Genomic DNA, 27789 nt, shown 5'->3' with positions numbered 1-27789 from the left:
TGAGAAGTTTGGTTTTATTTTTTTTCAAAATATGTAAATAGTCACAATGCCTTGGGAGACTGCTCCAGAGAACTCCCAGAGCCTGACATCCCATCTCCCCTCAAACACATGCTCAAGCGCTCACCACATCTTCTGCCAGGAATCCACTCTCCTGGGACTCCTCCCCCAACCCACAGGGAGAAGCCAAGGTCAGAAATACGCACATGGAGTTGTTCTGAAAATTCTCACCAGCAGAGTCCATGACAAGGCAAAGCCCAAACATGACATCTTGGGGGTGGCGGGGGGAGGGAATGGCTGCCTGATCCTCTCACACTAGGAGGAAAAATTCTTAGCAGAAAAAAAAAAAAAAAACCCACTCTTTAGGGATCCTCTCAGCAGTTGTATGCTGTAAAAGACACAGGCCTCCCCTATACTGGATACAAAGACAACTTGGTTCCCGCCCCACAAGACATACCTGGTGGCAAAAAAAAAATCCTTAAGTCCCCCGCACATTTTAACATTTGAGTGGGAGTCTGAAGGGTGCAACTTAGAAAGTATAACATTTCTAGAAGTATTTTAATATTCTAATAACTCTAACAGTATATTGGTAAAGCCTTCCCTAATAATTCGATATTGGCTAGCTAAGATGATAAATTTCAAAGTCCAAAGGTTAGAGCCTTCTAGGAAAAAAAGAGGGGGGGGCGTATCACAACAGCCCCTTTTTTTAGATGGGATGATGAAACATCCTTACTTGTCTGCCTCCAAGTATTTTTATAAAATGCTGAGAACAACCAGATTGTGACTTAAGCTTCTCTGAAAAGGACCAACTACCAGTGGACAGCCCAATTCCTTCCTCTAGTAATCGCCCCCAAAGATTTCCACATCTTGGACAAAGGTTTAAGAGGTTGATACTCCCTCTGACTATAGATCATATTGTCTCTAAGTGTGAGAGGCACCAGAAGAACTCACCTTCCAGGGGAAGGTACCAAGCTCACTCTTCTCTAGGATACTGACCACCTTCTACTATAAGGTAGAAGGGCAGAAGTGTTAAGGTTGCTGATGGGCAACAAAGGTCTTGGAATATTAGGAGCCAATAAAATAACAAGAAGTAGGGTCTACACAAGGACAGAACATATTATGGCATTCAACAATGATTTAAAAACCAACCAAACAAAATCCTCACCCCAAGCAGCCTAAGAGCAATGTGCCCACATTCCAGAATAAGGGGAACCAGTTTAGGGTGGGTCAGTGGAAACAGCCCTACCCTCCAGAAGACCATGGCAAAACCACATCAATGCCAGTCGTAGGAGATCACTCTATTTTGCAAAATATAAAACTGTTTCATTGCAAATCTATGGAAACAATGTCACAGGGGCCAAGGGCTGTCACTTTGAGTCAAAGAAGGCCCATTTCAGTGTGGTGCTGATGGCCAGCGATGTCAAGGCGAATTACACCCCCACTTGCTGAGAGAGAAATCAAAGTCAGGAGAGAAATGTTCAGCTGAAGACACACCCACAGGAGTTCGGAAAGCCAGCACTCCTTCCAAGCCATGCTAATCTATCACAGGCTCAAACAAAGGATGGGTTTTTTCCCATCAAGAAATGGAAAGGACTGGTGATGGGACAGTCTGAAGGGAGTGTTAGCAAGCTCTTCTGAGGCCAAGACTTCACTCCTGCTCCCATGTGGGGGTGGGAAGGAGGGGGGAGCCACAAGGCTCACTGCCTAGTGGAACCTGAATATAAAAAGGGGGAGTAATGAGCAGTAACTGAAAGGGAAGGATGCCCAAAGAAAGCACTGGAGTTCTTACTCCAGGTTGTACTGAGGTTCCAGGAGCTGCCTGAGTGGACTGGTAGGGGGTACAGATGGGATTCAGGACTTGGATTAAGAGATAACGTTATGAGATCATGGGACACCTGAGTGGCTCAGTCGTTAAGCATCTGCCTTCAGCTCAGGTCATGATCCCAGGGTTCTGGGATCCAGTCCTGAGTCAGGCTCCCTGCTCAGTGGGGAGCCTGCTTCTCCCTCTGCCCGCCACTCCCCCTGCTTGTGCTTGCTCTGTCTCTCTCTCTCCCTCTCTCTCTGACAAATAAATAAAATCTCAAAAAGAAAGAAAGAAAGAGGTTATGAGATCTTGGGCGTGTCACAATCTCCCCAGACCACAGCTCAGTTATAACCAATGAGAAGACTCTGCAGTTACATGGTGTCATGGCTAGCAATTTCTTCTCTAAGAAGAGGTCAGAAGGAAGATCAAAAGGTAAAAGCAAGTTCAGACCTAGTTCTGAAGTAAGAGAAGAAAGGGGGAGATACTATGCAGATTCCAAGTAAGAAAAAGCTCTTATATATCCATACATATGAACCAAACATGAAGGACTGGGAGGGAAGCAGACTCCAATTACACAAATTGTGTTGATATCCATCAAGTCAAACCTACGGGTAAACTTCTAGTGAGGAAAGCAGCAAGTTCCTCAGGCTTCTTGATGTAGACCTAATAGTTATTTAAATTCTTGATTCCAAGAACAGAGGCTGTTCAAGTCTCTATTCAGCCTGGGACAGACAAGGAATGGTAAGTGTATGCCCATAATTTAAGAGGAAAAGGAAAAGACAGGCTACCAATCATTAAGTATCTTCTGGGTGCTAAGCACTGCTGTATGTGTGTGTTTATGAAGCCTAGCATGGCCTAGCATAGCCTAGCATGGCCTAGCATGGAACCTACTTAAAGAAAAAGAAGTTTGAAAAGAAAAGTGAGATTATAAAATTTTCCACACACACTCATCAACAGTCGTGACTACTAGATGTGACAGAGATTAAGCCACTGAGAGCCACTTGGAAGATTCCTTCTTGGGACTCTGACATCTCTTCTGGAAATTCAGCATTACCAGGCCCTGGAGATCTCAGTTTGGGGAAATGCCTAGCCATTGCAAGATAACTCTTCATGTTGTCCTTGCTTTCCAGAAACCCAATGATAGAGAAGACATCTTGGTTTTTGCATCTCTCCCAAAAACCAGAGACGTGAGACTGGCTCCTGAATCTATGATAGTCCTTGAAAGAGTAGGGAGGGGAAAGGATTCCCCCCCTCCCCCCCCCCCAGCGCCATCACCAACAGTCCCCCCATTCCCATATACACAAGCCCGTGTGCAATGCAACAGAACCAGCAGGTTCCACCTTAATAATGAGCCAGAGACTGGCCAGCCCAGCTAGGAGGAAATGCAGCAGGAGGGGCCATGGGTCTGACAACCCCACAAAAAGGGATCATCCTGGGCTCAGTCCTTCCATCAGGCAACTTTTAACTTGGAACATAAAAATGAGAAAGTGCCTTTCTTTAAAACCCTCCTGAAGTTTCTGATCACGATGATTTATGTAAATAAAATGTTAAATTAAAATGTAGGTGTTAATAAAATTACACATATGATGGAATGGCTGTTCTTTTTAAAACTGATCTGCAATAAATTTTCTAAATTCTGATTGCAGGTGATTCAGGCCTTGAAAGCTTTGCCAACAATAGCCAGCAGAGGTCTATTACTGAAGTGGTATTAATATAGCTATCATCACCAATTCAAAGCAGATAATAAAGGACTGACACATTTATTATCATTATTAATTAACAGTTTTCTGAGATGGAATTAAATCAATATGCTGCTCTGATATCATTTTAACTAGTTATGCAAATCAAACATTTAGAGCCCATGAACAGATATAAATGCCATTCAAAATTCACTTCACACTTATTACTGTAATATCAGAACTTTCAGGCTTTGCTAGTAAAAAAAAAAAAAAAAAAAAAGGACTTAATGCTCATTTAATTACACTCAGACATAAAGCTTATGGAATGAAAGTTGAAATAGCTGATTAGTTAGGAAGTCGTAGTAAGGCTATAACACTCGGATAGACAATGAGATAATAATGTGAAAACGTGGGGCTCTGCACAGAGTGGTTCTGGCAGATCCTATTAAAAAGAACAATGAGATGTGTAGGAGAATATGTTTTAAAATTACAAAGTTGAGAACCCTTTCTTAAGTCCAAAAAGGAGAAAGGGAGGGAGAGGAGAGAACAAGAGAGAAAAAGGCTGGGTTGGCGGGGGTGGGGGGAGGGACCTACAACTAGTCATATATAAAATAGAAAACTACCAGGTTCAATTGCCCAACATTTCTTCCAAACTAGACCATGATGCTGATTGTGACTGCAGAGTTCTTTTCATGCAGAATGCTAACTATGCTTTCCCGCTTTTCTTATCTGATGAGCAGAGGTCTCTCTCCACACCCAGGACAGCTATCTAGAGAGTCATAGCGAGTCAGAGTTCTCGGCTTCTGAGTCCAACAAGAGGAAGACAGGATGCAAGAGATCTGGCACTTAGTGATCTGGGTTACTCATTTGCAAAAGCAGCTGAGCCCCTGAAGATGGGCTGCACTAAAAACTCTACCGGAGGGATCGGAACAGCCTCCAACTCGGGCTCTGTGGTCCACAAGGAGGCTGCTTGCTGTCTTGGGGGACTGAAGGCAGTGATGCCAAGAAGCAGTGTGCAAAGACTCCGTGACTTCCCTGGACCCCTCCACTACTCAGGTGGCCTTCTGGAAACCAGCTGGCATGTCCACAGTCAGGAGTTCTGATGGGCCAGGGCTCTAAGGTCAGGTCAGGGACAAATTTAAGGCCCAGGAAGGAGCAGCCAGACACTTTGAGTACTGCCTGGGCCCTGGCTTTGGTTTGCTGCCAGGAGCTTACGTTTGGGGCATTTTTATGAAAAGGGTGGAAATGTTTCTACAGTGTAAGTCAGTCTGGGCAGTACCTCTCACTCTTCCTTTTTCTCCAAATCCTATTTCTATCCTCACGGGGAGGAGTGGACTTGACTTTCAGTGCAATCCATTTCAGAGCCAGAAAATGTATAGTACATATACCAACAGAAAATGTGGTGCCAGTGTTCTGCTGTGACCCAAAAGGAATATAAAAATAAGAGAATGAAAAGTTATTATCCTTTCTGTACCTTCCACCCCCAAACTCATTAGCATCTTAACATTCCTAAAGCTCAAGTCACAGACCAGTATCCATTGTTGTATAGTCATTTTCCATGGAATTTTACAAACAAAAAAATTGTAGAGTTAAAACTTTGTCCACCAGGATTCTGCTATGCAAGGTGGAAAACATACCTATCAGTATGAGTAGTGGTGGGCACGGGGCAATACACAAAGACAAGACTGGAAGGTGTACAAGAAAATACTTAACAATAGTCTACTCAGAGTAGTCTGGTAATGGGTGATATTTTATCATCTTCTTTGTGCTTTGATTTATTTTCCCAATCTTAATATGTCCATTCTTCCCATGAAGAATATTTACCGAGGGCCCAGCCACTGGCCAGGCACTGTATAGGATGCTAGAAACTCGGCCATCAAGACAGACAAGGTCCTGCCCTCTCAATGAGAACAGCCTAATAGGGGAGGCAGAGAATTAAACAATCAATGGCACAGGTGATGATTTGTGTGATTTACAGTGGCGGGGGGGGGGGGGAGGATTTACAAACCTGTTACTGTTGCTTAATTAAGATTCTACACATCTTTCCTGGGTCTTGAATAAATTTGAAATCTCCCAGTTTGGAGTGTTCGTATCTTCCCAAAATGGGAAGCAAGCCCATAGCATGTGCCTGAGGCTTGAGAAATCACTACACTATCTACTTTTTAATGGTAGAGGTAGAAGACTTCTATCCATAGCCAAGATCCAAGCATCCAGATAAACTACTTTGGTGGTTAGCTGAGCTGGCCTTGCAACCCTCTCCATTCTGATGCTCACCAAGATTTTTACAGACTATTACCCAAAGATAACAGATCTGAGGCCCTCTACATCACCTGTGGCCGTCAGCCCACCCTCCCCCCTTCTATATTGACTGTCCTGGAACAGCCAGACTCAACAATCCCATCTGTGGACCAAACCTTCTCCACTTCTGACTTTACAACAGCCTAAAATATGGAGCAAATTTGCCATAAATCATCCTCTTTAAATACATTAGATTTTCATTAAAAATTCATCTTTTTCCATATCTTCAAATATCTGGAGAATACAGAACTCAGAATACTGTTACAGTGGAGAAAGGCTCTAAGGAAAATCCTTAGTTGCTGCCTCCAGTCTACTCACCTCCTTTTTTTTTTTAATTCAACCTCTGGCTCAGGAATAATATGGAAATAATATTTGTATGATGACTAATACGTATATATGGCTATATCTGAGGATGAATGTTAAGACCTCATAGGTAGGTAAAATACATAGATAACAAAATACAAGCTCACCCTGGTAGGTAACTGTAGGTGGCAAATGGGAAACAGTGTTTGCAACCACGAGGTCATAAACCAATGGAGCCCCACTTCCCAAGGAGGTGAGACCAGTAAGGGAAGCATCCAACTATAAGGAAACCATTCCCTCAATTCAAGGAACAGTATCAGTGGCAGTAAATTAGGGACAAAGCTCAATGACTGGTGCACTAACTAGGACAGCCACCCAAGATGGGACTGCAGAAAACCAGGCTGGGTTGCTGTGGACAATGCAGAAGAGCGACCCCTCCAACCCCAGCCTGTTTACCTCCTGCATCGGTCAGCACAATCCAGCAACGGTCAAGCCATTTCACTCCAGATTCCCCCTCTTCCATGGCTGTGGATACCCGGGGGAGCCTATGGTTATCCAGGGAAAGCCATGGTCAGTGGAGGGCTCTCTGCCTCTGATTCCCTGTTTGCACCGCAGTGTGCCAAGCAGTGGGTTTTAAGACACATCCTTAGTATAAGAGGTAAGGTAAAAACATCCAAAACTTCATGGAGCCCACTGACCCCGTTCCTTAAGCCCTTTCCAAGGGGACCTTCCTCCCCAGCAACTTAGCAAGATGCTTCCCACCCCAGCCTCATGTGAAAGACCATAGCTCTTCTCTCCCTGTGCCATCTGTAGTCTCTCTCCTGGTCCTCCCTCTACCTGGTCTTCAGCCCCACCTTCTCTGCCCAAGGACATTTCTTTGGCCTCCTCAGCACCAGAAATCACTCAAGGTTAAAAGCAGCAAGAAAACCTTCAACTTGTCCAAGGCCTGAGAGGAGGAGTGGTGGTGGTTATCACATGGGACAGGCAAGGTCAACTGGTTCTCCCCTCTTTGGTGCTGCTCTGAGTGGTTGAGGTATGTCTGTACACAGACACAGAGGCAGGTGGGAACCATCGCCTCCTCTTTAAGCTGTCTACAGGAAATAAAAGTACAACCATATACTAAAGAAAGGCACAGGATTTCTCTAAATTTCCTCTGTGAGGCTCTTCTGAAAGTTGGAACTTTGCCTGGAGAAGGCAAAGAATGGGGGACGATGGGAGGAGAGAAGAGGAACCACTGAAGTCGTTTATACAGAGGAGAGGGGGCAGATATGTGTTATTTTTTAAGCCTAGGAAAAAAAATTAAGCTATAGCAAGAGGTCCACAAGTCAGAGAGAAGTTTTCAGAAGCTGAGCAAAGTGGGGTATTCGCTTGGTAAGGAACCAAGGAAGATTACAACTACTTTTTTGAGGTAGCTGGTGCCTTCCCAACTCTGCCTCCAACCCCATCCTACCCTGATCCATTGCAGTCCAGGCTGGAGTCAGGAGTAAACCTCCTTCCGGGAGGCGGTGCTGCACGTTGGATATAAACATGAACTCCAATACCAGTTGCACAAGTCACCTAAAAACTCTGTGCCTCAGTTTTCTTGTCTTGGAAATGAGAATAGCAATAATCCTATCTCAGAGGTTTGCTACCAGGATTAAATACAGTTGGTACATGTAAAGTTTCAGAATAGTGCTTATATATGGCAAGCACTCAACACACCACTAATACCATCATCGTCAGCATCCCTGCCATCTCAGAAAGTTCCATCCCACTAGAGCTTTATGCTTCAGCAACGACCCTGCCATCACAGCTGGAGTGCCCAGAGTCTGCAAAGCTCCCAGGGTTGAGAGTAGCTATGTAACCTTCACACAGGATTATCCTGACCAAACCCATGAATGTGCAAACTTCCATGAATAAGATCACTTGAAAGCAATTTTGAGGATTTGGTCCTTCGACACTTTACATAACCAATTTATAATAATGGAGCACTGTTTTTTCTTATGGCCCACCAGTCTCCTGGATTGTTATTAGTGCTGCCTTGGTTAGGAAGCTGCAATATGATCCTCTGACTAGAAATACTAGCATAATTTATTGCATTATTACTCCTCTGAACTGAAAGCAATTAATTACCTGGAGCAGGATGCACAAGTGAAAATTTATCAGAGGGAAGTGATGAAAAATGTGCCCACTGCTTTAAAATAATAGGTGCTTAATGGTTTTTTTGTTTGCTGGCTAATCTCAGGCATCTTATAAACAACTCCAGCTCAGTTATCAGTTGTGAATTCTGCCCCCGCCCCCTCCTTTTTTGCCCCCTTATATTATTCTATCATCCCGTATCTTCCCTTGAGAACAGGAAGAAACATTTAAGATATTCACTTAAAAGCAGAAGGGAGACTCCATTCCTCTTCTGTGTGGTACAATTAATATAACATGGAAATACATGATAAAATATATTTGTATGTTTATCACCCATGTTGGTAGCACAAATTTATCTGCCTGACTGACGTCTCTTTCTATCAGAGCATTTTATTTTATAACTTCTAAAACTCAGACTGGATGAAAAGACATTCTACGGGACATGTGTATGGGAACTATTGTCTCCAGCACCTCGTAAGTGACTTTCACATAACCTGCATCTCAAAATCCTCAAATATGGTCTCCGAGAATGTTTTCCACCGAGCACTTTCCTCTTCTTTCTCCTAATACCGTCATCGACCGAGATCCAGAAAGAAAGAGGAAACAGGGCCAATAATGTGTTATTGTATTATTTATAAATTTCATGCACATGTGAAAGATAGGAATAGGGCTAAATTCATCATATTTGTTCCTACTCTTCAGAATTATTCACATCTGTATGAGTCCGTAATTGTTTCTTCTATAAAGTTATTGGAGTAATTTTGCTCCGTATATTCCCGATCAATTCCCCCTCTCAAGGGCACAGTTGAAAAGTGATATTTGAGAACGGCCTCTGATAGATTGCATGGTTAGTCAGCAGCAGAGACAAACAACCTAATCCAGCACAAATTAGTTCAGCTGCCAGCAATAGTTTTATACAAAGATGTAAATTATGTTGTCAAAATCGGTCGCTTTCTAGCTTGCTGCTCAGCTAACAAGAAACCACTTTGGCTGATAAAGATGAACACTCAGCTTCCCTCTCTTACAAATTTGCAAATCTGCCATTTCAGCATTCTGTTAGCCACAAACAAACAGCCAGCTATAATTGCTTCTTTTCTTCCACAGTGGTATTTTTCCCCCTCGGGCTGTTCCTTCCAGGCTGCTCTTGAAAACAACAACAACAACAACAACAACGCCCCAAAGCACCACAACAATAAACACCCTCAGACAGGAATTTAGGGAGAAGCTGGCTCTGCACGCACCCATCCCTCCCACCGCATCCCTTCCCTCCCCACAGAGCCACCAGCCTGGCCCAGTCATCCATGGCGCTGGCGGCCGGCAGACCCTGACAATGTCACTACCCAATACTGCTATCTAAAGAACTGTGAGGGCAGGGAAAATTCTTGGCTTAAATGGAAATGGAAATATTCTTACAGCTTTGAACAAGGATTGCCTTTGACAGTAGCCCATCCATTCTTTATTTTACAAGCTCCCATTGCAGGGAACGGAGGGGAGCAGGGCATACTTTCAAGGGGCCTAAGCCAAAAGCTCCACCAGGCTGCCCATGCTCAATTGGAATCAGATAGATCTTATGCTGGACTGCAAATAATAATGCATTAGAACAGTAATTATACCCAGCATAAGTCAAATAAATAAATTATAAATTACAATTACCCTTTAAAGTTGCTAGTCTCACTGTTTGCTTTACAATTAACTGCAGGTGCTTCTGCATGTTTTATTATGGTCCCAAAGTTATATATTTGAGAGAATGGTACAGATGATTCCTGTTTATTTGTTAAATTAAAGCATTGTTGGTAAAATTACGGCTTAATTAATATTATGGGTACTATATAACAAAATAGTTTACCTTGTACATAATTTATTTCCACATGCATATCTCAGCCCAGACCCATTACAGCTCTAAGGCAGCTAAAATAAAATATTCCTCCTTTGCTGGCATTTTTCTAAATAGCAGTTCACTAAATCAATATTATTCACTTGGTATTTTTAAAAGCAGTGTATCTTAATAATTACACAGCATTAGAGTAGGCAATAATTTTACTTGCTAAGCATATTAAATTTAGCAAACCATCAGTCAAATAGTTTGTTCTTTCTCAGAATGGGTAAGCAGTGAGTGAGTTTGGAATCATGTTCCTTTGGTATAAATGTCACATAGAGTTTAAGAATGCGTCTGTGACTCCCTAAGCCAGCCCAGTACTATATATCTTTATTAGTTTCAGTGGTCAGTGCAGTGACCAGTTGTTTATTCTCATTACTCAAGACAAGGTGAGCCACTCGGTAGTGGCTGCAATCAGAGCTAAAAACATATGACTTTGCAAAAAGTAAAAACTGTAGACAAGACTACATGCACCATGGCCTGCATGCCTGCTTATAACGGGGGGCTTGCGGGAAGGAAAGAAGATAATTAAACCCAACACACACCATTTTGGGTGCAGGAGCATTTGATCTGTCTTGGCCCTCTTATCTTTGGGATCTCTTGCATCTTTTCATTCTTCCTAATTCACTGTAAAACATCATTAATTTCATATCTATCGTGTCTGTGTTCATGTCTGCATTTATTCTTTCTCAAGCTCACACAAACCACTTTATGAACCTTCCTCTTCCTACACCATCCCCCTCGAAGAAAACAAACCCACTAAAAAAATCAAACTCCATTCTTTCTCATAAACACACACACACACACACACACACACACACACACACACACACACAGCTTTTTTCAGAAAATCAATTCATTCACTGCACAAAACCAAAGCAGGCGAATCTTGCCTGAGCTGCAGCCAATTGCCAGCACTATCAAGTCAACATTTGATTGACGCAGTGGCCCCTGGATTATGTGTTTTAGGTAAATGGCCAAAAACACTTTATAATCATGGAGCAGAGAAGCAGAGAGAGGTAGAGATCAGCAACCAGCAGCAGGAAATGGCCTCTCCATCTGCAAAGAACAACAGGAGCCCATACCTTCTTCATCTTCCTCCTTCACTCTCTTTCTACTCAGAGGCAGCCTCGACTTTTCCTTCCAGGGGCCTCAGCAGAGGCCACACCAGAATCAGGCACCAGCAGAACCTCAGAGAAGCCTCTCCCTCCATCTACTATGGCCAAAGTTCTAACACTAACACACTAACACACACACACACACACACACACACACACACACACACAGTTCCAGAGAGCTTACACACCTCCAAGAAATGCCTCGACGGCCTTCTGTGCACCCAGGGAGCACACTGAACATTAGTGCTTCACTCAGCTTCCTCGGCTGGGGCAGCAAGTTGGCTTCCACCACTGGGAAAGGGCAGGTCTCTGGGTGTTTCCTCATTGACTGCCCACATGCTTACCAACCAGGAGCAGGCAGATTAGCTAATCCAGGAAAAAGAAGGGACACCTTCCTGGGAGAACAGGGGCGGTACAAGAGAGGAGGGACAAGTCATTCAGTCCAACCTACCAACAGAAAGTTTCTGAACATCTACTCTGCGCTGAATGTTGCACTATGGAGAAAGAAGTTTAAGATGGGACAGACCCATGTGAAAAAGGAAAACCGCAAAGTTGAAAGTTATAGCTCAAAAGAGCAACAGAAGAAACACCATGAGGTTTTAAGGATTAACTCCCAAATAAATACCCACCCAGCAATTCTTACAGGAGTAACTCACAATCACTAAATGGGGTCCTTAAGGAAGGAATTGCAAAGGGGTATGATTTGAAGTAGGTCTTAAAAAGCAATTTAAAAAAAAGCAATTCAAAATTTCAGTAAAGGGAACGGAAATGCACTCAAGGTGAGCAAGACTTTGTGCACCTAAGACTAGAAAAGGGGGTTGCAAGGCACCAGATACCAAGAAGCACTTTTCCCCACCCAAAATCAAGCACAAAGATACATGAAAATGGACCATGCATTACTGGTTTAGAAGGCCAACCCCCAGCCAAAATCCACAGCAGGGGAAAAAAAAAAAAAAAATCAGCAAACTCCTCAGCCTGAGACCCATTTACAACTGGGTTCTCAAGGCTGATATTTTTAAATGAGATATTCTGCCTATATTAAGAATCTTAAGTGCAAGTGAGTTTCATTTTTCATTTGTGCCTGAATTGTATATGAACAGGTACAGTTCATTCAATATTTTCCTTTCCTGATACTTAAAAGCAAAACTGAGGGGCATCTGGGTGGCACAGTCCATTAAGCGTCAGACTCTTGGTTTTGGCTCAGGTCGTGATCTCAAGGGTCGTGAGATGGAGCCCTGCATCAGGCTCCACACTTAGTGTGGAGTCCACATGAGATTCTCTCTCCCTCTCCCTCCCCCCCACTCATGCTCCCTCTTTCTCTCTCAAATAAATCTTTAAAAAATATATTTTAAAAAAAATGAGGTGGAACTAAAGAATGACTGGCCTCCCTGATAAAAACATGAACAGGCCCAATCTATAAACACACAATTCCTTCGAAGGGGCAGGCAACATGCACTCTTGGCCTTTGCACTCCTCAAGGGCCTATTCTGGGTGCGCTGGTCCAAGACTCTTGAACCAGCTACAGTGGGAGGCAGACCCTGCACCCACGATGAACACAGATAATACAACATGGCAGGTTGGGGGTGGGGGCTGATGTTATTAGAACCAAATAGAACAAAATAAAGAGAAGAAAAAGAAATAAAATGATTGAATGCACTCTGCTGGGCATCGGAACATATGCTGCTATGTGCACAGATCAGGACACTGGCCGTCAGGTTAAGCAACTTGCGTACACGGGCCGCACAGCTATCACATTTGCAGGGACCACCGTGAACCCAGATCTACCTAACTCCCCAGCAGATGCTGCCTTCCCCAGCTTCTACCTCAGGGAGAGTTGCTGTCTGACAGGAAGCCAGCGCACACGCTCATCTTCCGAAGAGGTAGACCGGGATGCCGAAGAAAGGTACAAATAAAGATGAGAAGATGAGGGAGAAATACAAATTGGGAGAGGAACACAATGACATGCATATTTTTGTCTCAATCCCAGCCAAAGAATAGGAAAATCTCTGGGATCTTGTTCACATCCCACCACAGAGCATGCATCCCATAACACGGCAATGAACTACAATGGTTGGTACTGATTAAAACCAGCAGCAAGCGCTGCAAACCCGCTGTCAGACACAAACCAAGGACATTTCCCTGATACCTGCAGGTAGCTTCCCTCCAAGAGTATCCAGGAGACACACACAGAGTGCTCTATGTAAACAGGACAACAGGATGGGAGATAGAAACATAGACAGATGAATAATATGGTAATAATGACTACATACAGATAGCAGCTTATGGTGGAAAGAGGGGGAAGAAAGGGGAGATGTGAAGAGAATCAATCTTGCAAGCAATTTTTTTCTATCATTTTACAGTGTTATTTCATAATGAATAGCATTTTCATAAGTCAAAAACTACTTGCAAAGGAAAGAAAAGGCCAACTTAGAGTCAAGACAGACTCGGGAAATGTTAAACAATAACACGACCGGTGAATTGCATTATAAGACAGCAACACAAGGGCAGCCACAAGTCAGCCCATGATTAATTCCCAGAGAATATCCCGTAGGTGAGTACAGTGTGTTGCTATTCACAAAGCTCCTCAAGAGTCATCATCTCCTCAGATCTTCCTAGGAGATAGGGGAAGATGCTTATTCTGGATGTTCTTGTCTTCTAGCAGAGGAGATGGAGGCCCAGTGAAGTTGACTCACCCAAGGTCACAGTCTTTGGTCTGGTACCTTCTCTCCCAGGGGAGCCCAAGGTTCAGACACAGACACAAAGTGGTACAAGGGTTTGTGGAGGAAACCAGAGATGGTGCGTGACCCCAAGAACTGTGCATGACTGAGGACAAGGGAATCCACGCAGTGACTCAGGGAGATGGAACAGAGTAATGGAAAATGGGAAAGCACAAGACACGCTTGTGAGGTGGTCAGATCGGCTTGGCTGGAGCACAGGGTATAGACAAAGGAGTAGCAGGAGAGAAGTCCAGAGAGAAGAGAAAGGATACAGTAGTGAACGCCAAGCTGAAGAAGACTGCACTTGTTCTCTAAGTCAGTGCGAGCCAGTGAATGGGACTCTGAGAAGACTTGCATGATAAAAGCAGTGTACAGGAAGGAAGAAATTACTTCATTAGAGGGTAGATGTAATGTCACCACTTAACATAGAAGGGGATACTCAAACATACTGAATTGGCCAAATTTTCCCGGTAAGAGGGAGACCCAGGCTGCCAACTTGCCATGATTTCAGGTACCCTCAACGAGCCATTTGCTAAATGCTACAGGCTCATTCCTTCCACTTATAGAGGTTATAACTGGGAGAACCAGGACAGCCTTCCCCACGTGCCCTTATGCTGCCACTCTGGCCTTCCTGGACTACTCCCCACTGCGCTGTCCATCCAGAACTGTCCAAGATGAGGATCTTAAGCGACGGCTTCTCAATACTGGAATGCAAAGGCCTTGGAGGTGGTACCACTAATGTGATAAAAGCACCTACACCACGGCTGCAATGGCTGTTGAAGCCAGGAGTGTGTCTTCCACACTTACGTACTTCTCTCAGGCACTGTCAGGGCATTAACCCAGCAGTTCCCAAATACTGGGGCAGGCCTGGGTCATCCCCAACCCCCCCTCCCCCCAGCGTCTGTTCAGTAGATCCCAGATAGGGTCCAAGTGTCTGCCTTTTTTCAATGATCAGGTGACTGATGCTCTGACACATGTGAAACCACTGGAAACTCCAGAGAACAGAAGTACAGACACCGTGGCAGACAGAAAATGGTGGTAGAGTCTAGCCTTTCTAGATGGCTTCAAATGAAACCATGTAAGAGGTGCTCTACAGAACCCCAGCACCATGTCTCAGACATTCAGATTTCCCCAGTGTCTAAAGTCAGGCTGTGCACTTATCAGATTCTTATATAGCTATCTTCATGAAGATCTCATTAATTCAGAAATTCAGATCAGACACAACTGCCCTAAAATTAACTTTGCTCTATTAATCAGAGAAGAATTAAACTTAGTAAAAATGATAAAGAATATGTTAATAATATTATGATATTATTGATATTAATGATATTAATGATAAGCATATGTTAATAAGATAATCTGTTTGTGTGTGGACACCCACACACACACAATGCATGAACTACCATTTAACTCATAGATCCTGATCATCAAATCTGGAGGGTCACAACTTCTGATCATCTGGGTACCATACTACAATTTTAGCCCTACCTCTGCAATAGATATTACACACTTTATTTCTTCTTCTAATTGACTCATTTTTTTCCTAATTCAGAAATTAAATATGAAAGTTATAATACAGTCACAAATAGCGAATATTACTCAACATAAATACCAGTCAACTGTAATCATAAACACTTATTAAAATTTTAGAAGTCCATCCCATGAATCATCTAAAATGATTTCCTGACCACCCATGATCCAACACTTTGAGAACACTGATCTAGAACTAACCATCTCATTCGACAGAAGGAAGAACTGGCATTCAGAGATCAAGTAATCTAACTGAAGTTAGAAAGCTCCTAAGTAGAAAAAGCATAACCCTGGTCTCCTGATCCCCAGCTCATAAATGCATTTTTCCTATACTATGAATATTCAACTAATGCATTTATAGCAAATCACTGCCATATTTTCATTAGGATAAGTACCTGCAGTACTTCTATTCAGCAATATTTAAGGTTCGTAGTTCAAACAATTTTATTTATTTTACGAAGTAACTAATGGGTCTTCTTCTTTTAAAAAAACATTTGTCATACAAATTTTCCATTAATTCTTATGCTTCTCCTTGTACCAATAATTTGCTATTTTTACAGCACATTTCATAAAATTAGACTTAAAATCACACCTGTGTGCTCTTTGAGGTTGGCCCTCATGTTTTACAAAATGCTACACATCTTTTTAAAGATACTAGTATATGAAGCAGACATCATGTATAGGACTCAGTTACAATTTGCCATGGAGAGCCAGAAAGCCGATATACTTAGGCTTGAGGCCTCTCCCCTCAAGCCTAAGTCTTTAGCTTACAAAGATGAAGGAAAGGACACTGGGCACCTCTCATCAACCACTGAGATTCATCCAAGTGGACGGGGTCACATCAACTGACCATAAGCCATGGCTGCTCTTGAAGTACTTGCTAAGCAGTGATGGAATCCCCAAGACATAGTCAAGGCTTGGTAAGCACCTAACTACACCTCCCCAGGTAGCAGCCTCTTCTTCCCCAACCACCCAGCATAGATTCTCTGCTATAGGCACATTTTTTTCCTATCATACTGTATCCTCAGGTGATAAATATAGCCCATAATTTAAAAAAAAAAAAAAAGGAAAAACCCCATAAATGTCCACAGAACCTCCTTGTAAATTAAATAGTGCATCATGAGTAACACAGCTATTACTCAGTGAATACATCCCAATTCTGTGCTCCATGCTATCTAGGTTGTCAGATAAATGAATAAAACACAGGCACTGAAGAAGCACTGAGAGTTTGGGGTAAGGTCCCCACCACCACCACCAACTTCTAGGGAGAGAAAAGGCAGCTGGATTGGGGTAGGAGTGGGGGGGCAGGGAGAGGAGACGGGAGAGGAGGGACATTCTAGGAGGCAGAATGAGAAAGGCAAAAAAAAGTACTAGGGTTTCTTTCTTCCCTTTTTTCCCCCCTAGTCTGTGGCATGAAAAAACAATGGCTTTTCTGAGGCACAGTGCAGACAAGGCAGCTCTGAAAACTAATGGCCGTGATTAATGACAATGGGCTGGAGGAGAGTAGGGACACAGCCGCCACATACATCATGCCTTCCCGTCAGTCTCTGCTCCTCCCTGCCCCTCTTCCTCCTACCAGCAAGACATTATAAAAATATCTTATCTGCTCCGGACGCCTATTCTGAAGCTGAAATCGAAGATATCCCCCCACCCAGAAGAAAAACAAAGAGTGAGAAAGAACAGCCAAAAAGGAATGGCACTAGAGGGGGTAAAAGAGGAAAGAGAGAGAGAGAAAGCGAGAGGGAGAGAGACAAAGAGGTGATAGGGTGAACAAGAAAATGGCATGTAAAATAACTATAAGATATTCCAGGGGAAAATGTGCAGGCTGTAATCATTCAAGATTTCAGCAACTTGACTCCTCACATGCTGAAGCCACATTTTCAAGGTCTTATCTGCCATATGGTTCCCTGTTTGGATGATTTATTAGGTGTAGAAAGCACACTGATAAATTTTACTGCATTTCCCTGAATAGGCAACCTATGGTGTCAATAACAAAGCTCAGGCGACTTTAATGAAAACTGCAAGCACCAAAGGGTAACCATTTATTTATGAGTCGCTATAGTATTACTAGGACAAAATTTATCTTCCCTTCTCACGCACTCTGTAGAAACCAAATCTGGTCAAAGTAACAGAGATCACATCCATATGTCAGTGGTTTGCTAACATCTCTCCTGCAAGAAACACTGGCTGTTGCCCTGGAGAAATTGTTTGGTGCTTTCAAGTGACCCATTTTGCATAAGAAATCTTGTTTTTATGAAAAAACAAGGCAAAACCTGAAGAACTCTGCAAACACTACGGCCTTAGCAATCACACTTAAAGGCAACTGTGGAATCCTCTCATTATTCTTTACCCAGAAAATGGGACAGCTGCCCCAGGGGTAGGGATGAAAAAAAGAGAGGGTGATGTACAGATGAGGAGCAGAGAGATTTAGAGATAGAGTCCAATCCACAAATATTTTAAACTTCCCAGTCCATATAACATCATTCCCCTATATCCACTCTGGGTCTTAGGACACCAGTCATGACATAAGTCAACATCTGCATTCTTCACTCATTGCATGGTTCCCCTGTCCCTCACTGCCCCCAAATGCCTCTCTTCTTGGCTAGTGGCTATCTGCAAGTCTGATGTATGTGTTATTTTTATAACAGAGAAACAATCCAACTTTTTAAAACTCTGAAGGCAACAGAAACAAACGACCAAACTCAGAAGGGAAAAAAATTACAGAGGAGGGGAGGAGGAAAGCCAGATAGCACTCTCTTAATGTTTAATCCTGAGACACAGTTAACTGCAGCAACCAAATATTTGGGCCAGATTTTCAAGCCCACAGTTCTCCCCACTTGTGGAACATGCCTGTCCTGAGTGAACACAGCCTTGCCCAGGAATGTCAAAAGAAGGAAGGGTGAAGAAGAAGCTCAACCACAATAGCATACGTTTGAGTAATGCTCTTAGTGCTGCAAACCAACAAAAGCAAAGTGAAAAGTCCAGGCCAAGGCTTTGACCTGAGCAAATCCCAGCCTCCATTTCTGGAAAATTCCTGAAATATTCCTCCACTAGATGATTTTACCCAGGTTTCTTTTTGTACTTTTTAATTTTATTCAGCTTTTTCCTTGTTCTGGCATCAATAGGTCTTCCAATACTTCCACAGTGAGAGGGCATGAAAATTCGTTCTTACCATTTTTCAACCATGCTAAGGCCCCTCTTGCCATCCACCACTTCAAACAACCACCACCACCATGTAAATAAATAAGCCAACTCTTTGGACATCGGACCAAAAACCATCAACATTTTAGAGAGAAATCTTTTTCACGTTGCACAAAATAAACAATTAGAAGTCATCTTCATCAGTTCAATTACTGCCATCCCTGCTTTTAAAATCTCCTCAGTAAAATGGCGTCAATTAAAGTTTAATGCCTTATAAAATATCATTCAAGTATTATAGTAGAATTAGGAAGGAATGGGTGCTGCTTGAGCTCTGGCCATATTTTTAGAGTTTCTCAACCAGAGAGATTTACAAGAATATTCATTATTGCCTAGATTGCTTTCAATTCAGCCACTGCTTTATTAAAAGAGGTAGGGGCAAGGGCCCAGCATGGTTCAGAGCATACTCAACCAGCTGCATTTTCAGTTTGCGAAATATTTCCACTAGTTTTCAGAGGCATCGTCATTAGTAAAACCTTCCACTTATTTTTCTACACAATTCGCCTCTTAATTTTTAACCCCCTGAGTATTTCCAAAGGAAATCTAATCGACGTAAGTCATTTGCACTTAGCTCATGCCAAATGACATTTGAATGAATTGTGTTTCCCTAGAAGCCCCATCAACCTTTTCTGGTGGCCTCTGAAAGCTTTTCAATTCTGAGGAAGCCCCATTCTGAGCAGAATGAACAAACTTAAACCCTAAACTGCAATTAGGGAATGAGAAAAAGGGACTGGAAGAACAGGGAAGAACAGGAAGACATCCAGCCAGGGGCTCCAGGGCAAGACGAAATCTCCTTTTGAAGGCCTGATAAAAGAGTCGTTCAGACTGTTCACTACACAATTGTGTTTGGCCACAGAGACAGGTGGAGACTAAAATCTATACTATGCTCCACTTGCCAAGCTCAGGTTCTGACCAGGGGCTGCATCTACCCAAAGAAAGGGGGTGCCTTTTTTCTAATTCCTTCAAAGACACCATATGGGCTAGCTGATAAAGTCATGTTAAGAAAACCAGAGTAAATGCACAGGAAAGGAAGCTATAACAAAATGAAAGACAATCTCCCAAAAGGGAGAAGATATTTGAAAATGATACATCCGGTAAGGGGTTGACAGCCAAAATGTATTTTGAAAACTTATACAACACCAAAAAAATTTCAATTAAAAAATGGACAGAGGACCTGAATAGACATTTTGCCAAAGAAGACATACAGATGGCCAAGAGACACATGGAAAGATGTTCAACATCACTCATCATCAGGGAAATGCAAATCAAAACCACGAGCTATCACCTCACACCAGTCAGAATTGTTAGTATCAAAAAGACAAGAAATAACAAACCTTGGGGAGGATGTGGAGAAAAGGAAATCATTGTGCACTGTTGGTGAGAATATAAATTGGTGCAACCACTCTGGAAAAGTGTATGGAGTTTCCTCAAAAAATTAAAAATAGAGCTACCATATGATCCAGCAATTCCACTACTGGGTATTTACTCAACGAGAATGAAAACACCAATTCGGAAAGATATATGCACCCTTGTTTTTATTGCAGCATTATTTACAATAGCCAAGATATGGTAGCAACCCAAGTGTCTATCCAGAGATGAATGGATAAAGATGTGGTGTATATACATACAATGGAATATTAGCCATAAAAATGAATGAAATCCTGCCATTCATGACAACACGGATGGTCCTAAGAAGGTATTACACTAAGTGAAGTCCGAGAGAGACAAATCCCCTAGGATTTCATTTATATGTGGAATTTTAAAAACAAATGAACAAAAAAACCAGAAACACAGACTCTTAAATACAGAGAACTGCTGGCTGTTGGAGAGGAGGCAGGTGAAGGGATGGGCACAATAAGTGGAGGGGATGAAGAGATCTAGATTTCCAGTTATAAGATAAATAAGTCATGGAGATGAATGTACAGCATAGGGAATATAGTCAGTAATAGTGTCATAACACATGGTGATAGGTAATGACTACACTTCTCAGGGTGAGCACTGAGTAATGTGTAGAATTGAATCACTATGTTGTGCACATGAAACTAACATTGTAAGTCAACTGCACTTCAATAATTAAAAAAAAAAAAAAAAAACAGAATAAGACCCTAGCCACAAAAGACCAAATACTGTATGATTCCACTTACAGGAGATACCTAAAGTGGTCAAATTCATAGAGACAGAAAGCAGAATAGGGGTTGCCTGGGGCTGGGAGATAGGAGAACAGGGAGGCGTTACTTAGCAATACAGAGTTTCAGTTTGGGAAGATGAAAAAGTTCTGGAGATGGATAGTGATAATGGTTGTACAATATTGTGAACGTACTTAGTGCCTTAGAACTGGACACTTAAAACGGTGAAATGGCCAATTTTATGTCATGTCTATCTTATCACAATAAGACAAAAAAGAAAAGAAAAAAAAGAAAACCCAAGTCCACCACTGCCCAGCTACACACCTCTGTGGACTCTCGGATATAGATTCTGCTCTCAGACAGGCTCTCCACAAGCCTGGTGCATCGGTCCCACAACCGAGAGGGCTGTGCTTACCATCTCAAACACCCATCTACAAGCAACCTGTTCAAACCACCGCTCCTAATGCCCATCTTCAGCCTCCAAAGGACACCAAGGAGCCAGGGCTTCTCTCGAAGGGTCCTTGCCTCCACTGTAGCAGTCTTCTCGCACTGTCCTCTCTGCCTGCATCCCTTCAGTCAGCTCCAGCCTGTGCTAGCTGCCTCCCCACCCCAGCCTCACCCCACCCTGAACCCTGTAAGAACAGAGGCATGCTTTCTCCAAAGTCCACTTCCCAACCTCCCCACCCCAAACACAGAACAGTTCATTATTTTACACACTTTAAATTTCCACCAGTACAAGGCCAACTCAGGAAGAAGAAAAGTTCACGACTCCTATAATTTGGAATCTGTGGTAAAATTTAGCCTAAGCTGGGCCAAAAAAGGGTTTGCTGTGAAAATTCACAATGTAAACAAGACTTGAAGAGAAAATATTTAAGCAAAGAAAGGAAATTATTCTTAAAGGCTTTAGTTCAGTAATATGGTTTATGGAAAATTTATTGCCAATTATAAACACATTAAAGAAAACCTATTGGGTCAGGATTGGGAACCATGGTCCTGCCTCTGCCATGCAAGCATGGGCCAGTCTTTAAATGCCTGGTCATAGTCACGGTCTCCTCATCCATACAGATGGATGGAGAACTTCCAAAGTCATTCTGGGCACCATTAGACTATGAAATTCATATACTATACTTTGTATAGTCATGGTCTCCTCATCCATACAGATGGATGGAAAACTTCCAAGGTCATTCTGGGCACCATTAGACTATGAAATTCATATACTATACTTTGTATATTTACAGATGAGAGAGAGAGACAGAGAGGGAGGGAGAGAACACGCATGGAGTAACAAGGTCTGTTCTGGGTAGAAACAATTTGTCAGTTACTTAAATATTTTCTATACTTAAAAGTGGTAAGGCTGGAACTACATAATGGTGATGATGGCACAACATTGTGAATGTACTAAGTGCCGCTCAATCACATGCCTTGAAATGGTTAAAATGGCAAACTTTGTTATGTGTATTTTGCCACAATTTTTAAAGAGATAAAGCTGTATTTCTTTTAAAAGACTAAGTATGTTCACAAGTTCCTAACCTATAATTCAGTACAGTTCATTCAAGTTAACAGGACTTTGCAGTATTAGAAATATACTATCCATTCCACCTTGATAGGCTTTTAATGTAGGCCGGAGATCTTCTGAATATGCCATGCTTGGGACAAGAACCAGAGACTGGACATTCTTTCTGGCCAACAAAGTGTAATGTCCTCACCTTCTACCAACTAGTAAGGACACATCCCTGACTACCAGTGACTTCCTTGGTAGAGATGACTTTTGACACCTGTTCCCACAGGAAAGCCACACAGGATGGGCACATTGGGGGCCCAATTCTGCTTGATGCTCACACCGAGTGCTTCACAGTTATAGAACTCATCACAGCATACAGTCAGGTCTTCTCACCTGGCCCAGGGTAGGGCTCCTTCCAATGCACCATGTGTGTCTACAATGCTTAAGGCTATGTCAAAGCTTCTTATCCCAATTTTGCAACTTTTTAAGCAAATGAAATGCTTCCATGAACTTGACATCGAGAATTTTCTTGCAAAGGAGAAAGTTGCTGAATTCCCCTAAGACACCACATTTACTTCTTCCAGAGCTGGATACTGGATACAGAGACAGACAACAAAGAAGGTGGATGGCCCAGTCATCTCAAATGGAGCTCCCTGATTCTTTTTAAATCTCATTCCCCAAAAACTGGAGCTTAAAGTCTCGTTTAATTGCCTTTGACAAGAACCAGAGTCCTTGACACTTCACTCATGAACAACCCTATGGAAGCGGCCTTTTACTCAAGCCTCTCCAGGACTCACGGACATCACTGGTACCGGATTTGTAGCACAGATTTATCTGCAAATGATATAACCTCTTCTCATGACCTTTTAATAAGTCTATTTTGTGGAGTAAATAATGAACTGTCTCTAGCAATTCAAGTCTATGAGTGTTTCTTTGGAACTTCCTCTTACCAGTACTTTAGGCTTTCTTCCTTGATTCTAACCCCACCTACCAGCATGGAGAGGGCTGGCTCCAAGCCACTAGCATGATCTCAGCTGCTAATGAGCTGGAGGGCAGCCCTGTTCTGCTAGGTGCTCTGCAAGATTAACTGTGGCCTGTGAACAAATGAGGGAGGGCTAAGGAGAAAATGAAAGTGGGGTGTCTCTTTGAGGGGGCAGCACTGAGTAAAGTGAAGGGTCACTGCATTCAGACAAACAGCTGCTGGTGTTAAAGGTCTGTGGAGACCAAGGTTTGGAATGTGGCCCTTGACCAAGAAGGCAAAGCCAGGCAGAAGCGGTAACCCTTTTCCAGGCAGAGAAGGGTTCTTTGGAAGAAACAATCAACAGAAAGAACTAGACTCTGGTATGAAGTACAAACATGATTTGCCTCATTAGCTTTATCCTCAAAAGACAAGGTTCCCACTTCACAGTTACTGGCCCCCACTATCCCAGTTCCTATATCAAGCAGCTTCCAATCTGCTGTGCACAGATGGAAGACAAATTTGGGTCCTTGTCAGCTCCTGGCTTTTTAACCCTCCAGGCAACCTCTTTGTGTTTGGGTGCCCACCAGAAGAAACCAGAGAGCTGGTTAAAAGTAGAAATTCCTGGGCTCCACCAAAACCCACTGAATCAGAATCTCCAGGGGTGGGGCCTGTGAATTTATATTTTTTTAAGGCTCCGTGGGCGGTTTCCATGCATCCAGTCTCCAGACTGGCATTTAGGAACAAACCACTCAGTCTTTTCACCTGCTTTCACATGAAGACTAAAAACCAGTGCTATTGTTAACAGAACCTAAGCACAGCCAGAATTGTCCTGTAAAAACAAAAAGATGTTCACCCGTAATACTTCAGTGGTTGTTTACAGATGACTCAATATGGAGAAAAAGAAGGCTAGAGATCCAGGAAGATAGTGTTTTAAAAACTAAAACTGGAGGTACCAGGAATAAACTAGAGCATCACAAAATTATCACCTGCATCAACAGAAAAAAGTATTTCAATATAAAGACATTCCAAGAAATACAATATTACATAAGATGACTCCCCAGCTGTATTAGCTTTGAAGATACATTTTTTTAAAGATTTTATTTATTCATTTGAGACACAGAGATACAGAGAGAGAGAGAGAGCGCGCATGAGGAGGGGGAGAGGCAGAGGGAGAGGGAGAAGCAGGCTCCCTGCTGAGCCAGGAGCCTGATGTGGGGCTTGATCCCAGGACCCTGGGATCATGACCGAGCCGAAGGCAGACGCTTAACCATCTGGGCCACCCAAGCGCCCCTTGAAGATACATTAAGACAATAAATCTCCTGAGGAAAAAAATATCATCTAGGTCACTTTTGTTCATTCAAATCTAACAGACTGAAAATCAGCAGAAATCATAACAGCTATTTACTTTCCTATCATGTGTCAAGCAGGCCATTGCTCATAATGTAAGAAAGATCTATAGAAATAGTTAAAACTCTTAAGAGGAAAGTTGTGAAATGTCTTCATCACTTTGAAGGTAGACATTTCTGTAAAATTTTACAATATTGAGCCAAATATTTTTTTTTAAGATTTTATTTATTTATTTGAGAGAGGATGAGAGGAGAGAGAGAGCACATGAGAGGGGGGAGGGTCAGAGGGAGAAGCAGACTCCCCGCCGAGCAGGGAGCCCGGTGCGGGACTCGATCCCGGGACTCCAGGACCATGACCTGAGCCAAAGGCAGTTGCTCAACCAACTGAGCCACCCAGGCGCCCCGAGCCAAGTATTTTTAACTAGTCATTAAAAACTGTCCTAAGAATCTCTACTGTAGATTTTGATACCTAATTCAAATTACAGTATAAATTTGGAAGCTACAAAATCAATTTTCCACAATTTGGGCTTCACTAATCCAAACTGGCCTTCTTCCTAATTAGGTTGAATTCATGGGGTTTTATTGTAAAGCACTGCCAAATAAAATATAAATAACTTGGAACTTTGTGCTATTTTGGATTATCCTACCATCCCTTCCCTCCATTAGCAGGGATGACCAGAGGTTGCTAATACAATAAATATTTAATGGATGGCAACACTGTCCTTTGCCCCCAGAAATAGAGATGCAGACACAAACATACCTTTCAGATCTATTTGTAACCCTGCTTTCTGCCCTCTCCCTTGCTCGTGGCTAATAGTGAATTTTCCCAGTACAAAGAGAAATGCCAATTGACTCACTCAAGCCAAAGGTAAACAGAAAGGAAGAAGAAAGGAATGAGAACAACATTGCTGCAGCTTTGGGAGAAGCAGTGTCTGTGCCAAGAGATCAGCACCTTCTGCAAACACCCCCGGTCCCTGTAACATTGGAAACCCAAAGCAACAGTGTCAATCCAGGACCTTTGGGGAGGCACAGGGAGTCGGAACTACCATGAGCTAACAGGGAGAACTGAAGCAGCCTGGGGTGGGCCCTCGGCCCTTAACAAGAAGCTAGGAGTCAGTGAGAAAATGGAACTTCAGTTCTAAAAACAGCTAATTTTTTTTCTTTTCTGATTTTAATACTTTCACTGCACCTTTGTTTTAAAGGCACTTCAGGAGTTCTGACATTTCTTTTTCCACTTCTGAATCAACGGAGAGGAAATTAAACCACATGGCAAGAGGGCTGACGTCACCTCCTCACACGCTTAGCCCAGACAAACGCATGCATGAGCACACAGAGGTGTGGCCTCAGTTCTGTTTTGAGAGAGGGGGTCACCAGCAATGGAATCTTCCTATCTCCCGGTTAGAAAAGTAAGGTCACTGGGAAGAGAACACTTAATTCCCATGACAGCCACCACCATTGTTCTCCTTCAACTGTTCACAGAACCTGCACTTCAAGGCCAGAGGGATTCAGATTTCTGTCCCAGCTTCGCCTCCTCTCAGGTGACCTAAAACAGGTTAACTTATTTCTGTGACTCGGTTTCTCCATCTTTAAAATGTTGCTAGTTTTTTTCATCCCAGTCATTACTATCCCATCGTCAACATTCTGGCCAAGGAAGCTGCAATGCGCCCACAAAGGATGCTTTAGGACAAGGTCCTGGCTGTCACTCTCAAATCAGATCAAAGCGTCCCACCAGTGGCTTCTCCTTTTCTCGTCCTCCCAGCTGCTGGGGAAGAAAATATTTAATCATCCTGTGGTATAAAAACCTTCTGGGTGCTATTCTGCTTGGGGCAAACATGGAAAACTTTGGAACATATCCAAAAGAAAAACTGACAGAGTCCTGACTGGAGCCCGCTGTCGACTACAGTGTGGGGCACACTGCCTTCTACATGCAAACAGCTACAATCAGCTGAGCTATTAGACCGCCAACCAGCCTCAGGAACACCATCAGGAATAAAGGACTCTGTGAAGAGAACACTCATACCCAAACTCGGGGAAATGACAATCAGGACTGAGAATTGAAGTCTCTTCCTACTCAGTCTCGGGACTTTTCCACACGTGTCAACTGTTCAGCATCTCCAGTTTGTTTTTTTTACTCCGAGAAATAGGGACCCAAGCTGACACCAAGGAAGCTGTCCTCAATGAGTTTCTCCTATACTATTCAGTATCACAAGTCTCTATAAATAACATCTCTCATTTCAGTTCCCCAGGACTCATTTCCAAGGATAAACCTCAGGGTGGTTGGGGGGAACTCTAACTCTGCCCAAGATGGCAGTCAAAATAACTGGGGGATGGCAGAAGGGCTAACGATCAACATGGACACTGACAAATAACTTGAGTGTCTGGGTCCTAATGGGTCTGAAAAGCAGTTGTCGCCTCACACTAATATTCCCAAAATTTCATGTCTTTCACTGTATTTCACCCCAAGGAAGCTCAGCATTTCTGCTGCAGTAGATAATCTTTATTATTTCTTGACTCCCTGAGATTCTCAAATTAAATACAAACCTTTCCTAAGAAACAAAATTTGTCTTGACCTCTTCTTCCTGGCATTGGGTTTGATCTTATAAAAATACAAATAGGAGCCAAAAAAAAAAAAAAAGGAATGGTTAACTGATTAAATTTTAAGATTGAAAGGCACACTATAGGTCACAATCCAACTGTTCATTTTTATGTATATGAAATTAGGGATGAGGAAAGTCAAATGACTTCCTCGTCATTACAATGTGTGGGTAAAGAGTAGAACCTGAGTCTCCTGGCTCAAAATCCACTGTTTTTCTATTACATTACATTGCTTAGAATTCCAATAATTCATGGCCAGATTTCTAATAGCCCAGCTGACAGGTATCAAGACCCTTGGCTATCTTCCCCAATCCGGTAGCAGTGACATGGTGTTTACACACATGGGACAATAATTTTATGATCAAAAAAGATTATACCTAAATTTCTTTTTAAAGTTTGATCAACATATCAGTGACTGAATTGCTTCCTTGCTCAGGCATGATTCTCTAAGTGGGCTAGGAGGAACTCAATCTAAGTGGCTTAATCTGCTTAATCTGGGTTTCTCAAGGACAATGTTGAGGGCAACCCGTAAATTCTGAAACAAGAGGTAAAATTTTATGTTAATATACATTTTCTGGGACAAATGGCCATAGTTTTCATCACAGTATCAAGTACTTCACCT

At 42.7% G+C, this 27789-nt stretch overlaps 1 protein-coding gene across 2 annotated transcripts in view; it reads right to left on the bottom strand.

The window, feature by feature from the left end:
- Window positions 1–27789, bottom strand: part of LRMDA (leucine rich melanocyte differentiation associated) — a 1041793-nt gene that overhangs the window by 851373 nt on the left and 162631 nt on the right. Inside the window, exon 1 of one of the 2 annotated variants that reach the window (XM_032423987.1) lies at window positions 11382–11533. The exons of the other annotated variant lie outside the window; for it this stretch is intronic. Coding sequence (XP_032279878.1) covers window positions 11382–11518 — 137 coding nt within the window. The 5' untranslated portion in view covers window positions 11519–11533. Of the gene's footprint in view, window positions 1–11381; window positions 11534–27789 lie in introns of those variants that run through there. 2 annotated transcript variants of the gene reach the window in all.

The sequence above is a fragment of the Phoca vitulina genome, unplaced genomic scaffold (assembly GCF_004348235.1).
Source record: "Phoca vitulina isolate PV1807 unplaced genomic scaffold, GSC_HSeal_1.0 scaffold29, whole genome shotgun sequence".
Taxonomy (NCBI): Eukaryota; Metazoa; Chordata; class Mammalia; order Carnivora; family Phocidae; genus Phoca; species Phoca vitulina.
This window is presented reverse-complemented; position numbering and strand designations above follow the sequence as displayed.